Source organism: Pholis gunnellus, assembly GCF_910591455.1.
Source record: "Pholis gunnellus genome assembly, chromosome: 17".
NCBI classification, from domain to species: Eukaryota; Metazoa; Chordata; class Actinopteri; order Perciformes; family Pholidae; genus Pholis; species Pholis gunnellus.
Genome location: NC_136544.1, coordinates 5957206 through 5963205, shown reverse-complemented (window position 1 = coordinate 5963205; position 6000 = coordinate 5957206). Strand labels below are relative to the sequence as shown.

The window sequence follows — 6000 nt, the reverse complement described above, 5'->3', positions numbered from 1 at the left end:
CCACCATCGACCACATCTGTTTTTGGACTTGCACAACAGAATTACAAGTCCTAGTCTGTGAAAGAGTTCCACTGCGTGGGCCAGGTCTTCGGAATCGGCCTCGACAAGCCGTGTGTCCGTGTGTTTGGACGAGCGCGGCCCTCCGTCTCAGACACTTGGCTGGATGAATGCTATCAGGAAGTGATTTCCTTCAGGAGGCAGCTCGAGGTCGGGGCCAGGAGGTTAACCTGGTTGACACTCAAAAAGCCAAATCTGCCCCTCTCATTGCCCCACACTCGAGCCGTTTGCTGAATGGATGAGTGCATGCAGGGGTGGGGGGGGGCGGGGGCACGGCACGTGGGTTTGAAACTCTTTGCCTGCTCCTCAGTGCTGCAGATTAAATGTAATGAAAACATCAGCCGCTTCTACGGGACTACCACCCCATCCCCCACCACATACACACGTCTTTCACCCCCCTCAGACCTTCTCTCGTACTCTCCCCCACCTCCCTCCTCCCACCCCGTCTCTCCTCGTGAGACTCATCCCTCGAGGAGAGCAGAGGCATGAGTCTCGCTAGGCGGTCATGTTTTCTCTGCGAGGCCAGCCAGCAGGCTGTATGTGCCGGTGTCATCTCTCTCTCTCTCTCTCTCTCTCTCTCTCTGCTGTCAAAATATCATCGTTTGGTTAACTTTCCCTCATTGTTCCAGTCCTCCTCCTGCTCCCCCTCTTTGTCTTTTCTTCTGCCTCCTCCTCCTCCTCCTCCTCCTCCTCCTCCTCCTCCTCCTCCTCCTCCTCCTCCTCCTCCTCCTCCTCCTCCTCTACTAATTCTGCCGCAAACAATGGCTGATCTCGCTGGGGCAAAAAATGACACGGAGGGGGAAAATAATAGTTGAGAGAGAAAAAGAGATGGAGAGAGACAGAAATAATCTAATTAAAAGTAATTACAGAGCAATTAACCACAACACTGGTTTCTGGGGCAGGGTCGAAGAGGGATGTGTGTGTGTGTGTGTGTGTCGGGGGGGCTCTGATAGTGGATGTCGATTGGTTAGTATGGCTGGCTGTGAACGCTCTGCCGTAGCGGTTCACCAGTCATGCCGCTGATATAACTTGGTTCACTCTTCTGTCTTTTTCCTTCAGGGAAGTGTCATCTTCCTGCTTACTCAGCATTTTAGTTTGTCATAATCGTGGGCACTGGAAAAACAAAGACCCTGTTAACGTCGACTGTCACCTGAATATTCTCGCGGCGTCTGGTGCTTCTCTCCATCCCCGGTGGTCAGTCGGGCGTTTAGATTGCAGTTGTGACAATAGTACCTCTTCATTCTTCCTCCACTTACTGATGTTGTGACTCAGAGTACATGTCACTGGCTTTGGACGTGCTGCATCCACTCACACCGCTCTCTTCCTTCCTGTTGTCTCTTGCAGAACAATGAGCCTTTAAACCCTGGTTTCCATGGATACGCACCTCACAGTCAGGTAAGAGATTAGTGATGGCTCGCAAAACCTCTCTGACAATGAATTAAGACATGCATAATGCAATACGGAAGCCTTGATTCACTTGAGATAGTTTTCAGCCGCCCAGCCACGACAATGGTTGAGTTATTATTGTTTTTTTTATCAACGGATGTAAGAGAAGATATCCAGCGTCTCGTCGTCGTGTTCAATGCCGGTATTTTTCTGCACAGTTGCAGACAAAAGATCAGGCTACGCTTTAGTATTGCACCATGTGAAGGACTAGTTTCCAGCGGTGGCTGCGTGGGATTGTTTCTGACATGTGGGAGCCAAACACTTCCAATAACAGGCGTTGTAAAGTCCAAAAGTCCAAATGTTTTTTTTTTTTTATATTTGTTTTTAACGTTGACAATATTTGCCGACAGACATTTGCAGCTTCATTTGAATATCTCAATAGATGCTATGAATGTGAAAACACGGATGACATTAGATACCGCCCTAATACAGTAAACGCTTTTAGAAAAAAACAACTCTTAGTTCTGCCTCACCGGGGGAACCCAGTGATGTCGTCCACCTAGTCCTAGAGCAGGCTCTGCTACACTACGACGACGCCATTACCGAGGCACTTCTGAAGTTCTGCTCTTTTTATTTGTCAGCCTATGGTAGCGTATAAACGATGCCTGTTAGAAGAATTGATGAAAGGAAACTCTGGTAGCAATTGAGCTCCTCTTATCAAAGGCTTGACCCTCAGAAAGAGAAATTAGGCTATCACCTTCTTTAAAACGAAGCTCTGCACACTCTGTTTGCTGCACGTCCTCTCTCTCTCTCTCTCTCTCTCTCTCTCTCTCTGTCTCTGTCTCTCTCCTCCTGAGTATCTCTCCGTGCATATTGCTCTCGGTAATGAGCGTGTGCAGCGTAGCGGCAGGGTGGCTGTCTATTTTCTCTTATCTACCTCCACGCAGCAGAGCGCGCTGAGCGGCTCAAACTAGCTCGGTGCTCGTGTGCGTCGGAGCCCATCTGAGCGCGTTTGCGAGGAAAAGGCCTCCGTATATGAGAGCGTGCGTGCTCCTTTGTTTGTGTGTGTGTGTGTGTGTGTGTGTGTGTGTGTGTGTGTGTGTGTGTGTGTGTGTGTGTGTGTGTGTGTGTGTGTGTGTGTGTGTGTGTGTGTGTGTGTGTGTTCGGGATGTGCAGCTCTCTGGCAGTGCCACAGGAGGGGAGTGTTGGTCTGCGGGCCTGTTCACCACTGGCCTCCCTCCCCCCAAAAAAAATCACAACATTTTCACAGGTCCCCCCCCCCCCCTCTCTTGGCTCTCCAATCCTCGGTATCTCCTTTCTTGGGAATACAGCTCTCTGAATGTGCGAGAGGGTAAACTCAAAGAGGATGAGAGGACACTGTAAGAATTCGGCTTAAAGTTGAGTTTATGTAGATTTAAATGTCCCCAGTTTCCTGTTTCTTTGGGTGTTGATCTTACAACAACAAAAATAAGGATTGTGAGAGACACGACGGGCGTAGAAATATAAAACAGATGAGCGGATGAGGCAGAGAAGTAGAGCAGAGGTGAAACAGAACTGGAAGCGAGTTATTGAAGACGGCTTGCCTGCAGGGCACAGAACCACACTACAGTAGTCCAGGAGCACAGTTGGAGCCGGTCTTGGCCCTGCCTGCTTGTAAGACCATCACCTGGCCAGAGAACACTTGTGATCCGCAGTGCGCCTGAACTCCACTTGTTAGATCCTCTGTTGAATTCAAAAGCCGGCACATTTGTTTAATAAATGATTTAAGAGTCGTCCCCGCTAATGGATTCTGCCCTTCAGCACACACATCATGCAAATGCAGGGCTAGCCTAGCCTAGCCTAGCCTAGCCGCCGGATTGGCCTGTTCGTTGCTGCAGTACATTTGTCTTGGTAATGCTCCCGTCTAGTGTTATGTATGCATGTTTGAACTGCCTGTGTCAATATGAGTGTGTTAAGTGGTGACCGGCTCCTGTGGGTCCCTGCTGCTGCACACTGACGGGTAAGTGTGTGTGTGTGCGTGTATGTGTGTCCATTCCTACCCCTGAGGCAGTACATGTCAGTCTTCCACTGTTTAGGTCACAAGAAAGATCAGGGTTAACAACAAACACGCGTAAAAACAGGTCATAGAGGCTTCACACCTGAGCTTTTTTTTTTTAGCAATGGCAGAACTGTATTTAAATCTAATTGCCTCATAAACTTCACATGGCTCCTGAAATTGTTCTGGATTATTCCTATAGAAAAGTTAGGCTAAGCCATTGATTATCTGTAGATGCTGTGTTTCAAAGAGCCTGTGTGTGTGTGTGTGTGTGTGTGTGTGTGTGTGTGTGTGTGTGTGTGTGTGTGTGTGCGTGTGTGTGTGTGTGCGTGTGCGCCAGCCAAAGTGCAGCAGCATGAATATGATCACAGCACATCTTTGTGTACACAATGTGCATGTGTTTGTGTGTGTGTGTGCGACCGCGTGTTTATCTCTGCGTGCTTAATCCTCAGATTATCCCCTATTCATCCTCTCATCCTCCTCACTTACAGCCCTAATCCCGTCATCCCTGGCTCTCTTTTTTTTTTTTTCTTCACCCAGCCCTTTATCCATTTATCCCTCTATCCCGTTATCTCTCGCCCGCATCCACCGCCCCTCCGTCCCCTCGCCTCCCACTCCAGCCCAGCTCCCTTCTTTTTTTTGCCCCATGTTTTCCCTCCACCAATCACTTATCTTGCCCTCCCTGCATCCCTCCATCCCTCTGGACCTAGTTCTAGCCAGCCTCAGCAGATGTCTGAAAGCTTGGCATCACATGGCTTTTATTTTTTTTTTATTCTCCCCGCAGAGTTCAGTCCCTCCCATATGAAAATGCGGTGCAAGGAACTGCACTCTCATCTCTGCAAAAAATTAAGCGCCTCCTAACAGTACAGTAGTGGGAAGTGGGGGAAACTGAGCCCGAGTCAGAAGAAAAAAAAAGGCGCAATGCAGCGAAATCCAGATTCCTGTGCAGGTTGAGGTTTAGATACTGGAGTCTGGCGCTGCCACAGTTCTGTGAGACCTCCATCTGTGTGGCGAAGGCAGCTGCAGCAGAGAGATGGCAAACTAGGAGCCATCCCACGCAGCTAGCTACCTAGCCGTCTACCGCCCGGCCTTCCCACCGCTGCTTTTTTTGGAGCTGACAGGCTGCCACGCAATAAATAAATCATCCCACAAAAAAAAAAAAGGGAGCTGCAATGCAGTGAGGGGTCGCATTCGTGTTCTGTACTCTCAGGCAGCCAGTGCGTGGATAGAAGACAGCATCTCCTTCCTTCCTGTTCTCTCTCCGGGGGGGCTCTAGGAGAACAGCAACAGCAGCTTTCTGACTCCATCCAGAAGCAAGGGTTAGGTGGCTACATGGAAAAGGATGGATGCTTTGATGGATAGGAGGGACTGAAGGGCCGAGAAAGGAGGGGAAGTTCTCAAAGAGAGGGCGGGAACAAGAGGAGGCGAGGGGGGGGAGCAGCAGCGGGACGTGTAACGCGAGCGTGTGAATGACAGACGCAGAGCAAAGAGAATAGAGAGAGAGACGGGAGAGACTGTCAGGAGGAGAGAGAGAGAGAGAGACAGAAAGGCCCGAGGGGGATCAGAGCAGCAGGGCCGAGGAGGGGGGGGGGGGGGGGAGACGCAGGAAAGAGAGGCAGAGGGAGTGACGGGCAGAGCGAGGCTCACCCGCCTGAGAAGTGGAAGAGAGGAGGAAAGAGGGAGTGAACGAGGGAGAATTTGAATGTGCGAGACAGACGTGGACTGTAGCCACCGTCGGCTCATGGTCTTAGAGCACAGTGAGGGGAGAGGAGGCACAGGAGGAGACGTACAGACACACGGGGAAGGGGAGAGGAGACGGAACGAGAGCTGGTCAGCAGTTGTTCCTCTAGAGCAGACGATGATGGGGCTGTACTACCAAGCAATGCTGCCGGTGAGTTGGCTTCTGAAGCAGAGCTTCTTTCTTCCAGCAACTTTGTGCACACGTTGAGAAACGGCAAGATCAGAACCGTAACCGGCGCTGGTTCTGATGTGGCCTGGATTTGGTTTGAGATCTCTTGGCCCAGGTGAGGCCTTTTGTCAGATAGTTGGCAGGGCATCAGAGTAACAGCAGGGCTTGTCCCTGCAGCTCCTTTTTTTTTTTTTAACTCTTTGCGCTCAAGTATCTCTAATTATTTTTTGAAAGAAACCATGCTAACGGGCTCATTACCACCCTGTAGTTGTGCAACCTTTTGACAATGCGTCACTGGAGTGGACACAACACGCAGAGAGTCGCATGCCGCTGAGCGACAGCATTTGACTATATTTAAAAATAGCTACTCAACACTGCCGCGTGTAATGTTTACAGTCGACGTGGGCTCGGCTGCTCCTAGCATACGGTGGGCGTGTCTGTGCTACTTTAGCCGAGAGACAGCCCGAGGACGAGAGCTGTTCTCTGGCTCTGTTCTAGCATGTCCTGCTCTCCGGTCTTGGGTTCCTTTGGGGCCCTTAAGAGTGTGTGTGTGTGTGTGTGTGTGTGTGTGTGTGTGTGTGTGTGTGTATGGGGGTATTCGGGGGAGGTGCAT

General features: G+C 50.4%; 1 protein-coding gene across 4 annotated transcripts in view; it reads left to right on the top strand.

The window, feature by feature from the left end:
• The window catches only part of LOC306709411 (RNA binding protein fox-1 homolog 2-like), a 37902-nt gene that overhangs the window by 5847 nt on the left and 26055 nt on the right, over window positions 1-6000 (top strand). For 3 of the 4 annotated variants that reach the window (XR_013767476.1, XM_079177529.1, XM_079177528.1), the window contains exon 2: window positions 1402-1452. Coding sequence is in view for 3 of the 4 variants with exons in the window: in XM_079177529.1 (XP_079033655.1) it covers window positions 1402-1452 (51 nt within the window). In the remaining variant the exon portion in view is untranslated. Of the gene's footprint in view, window positions 1-1401; window positions 1453-5153; window positions 5370-6000 lie in introns of those variants that run through there. The other variant, XM_079177530.1, reaches the window with a different exon arrangement.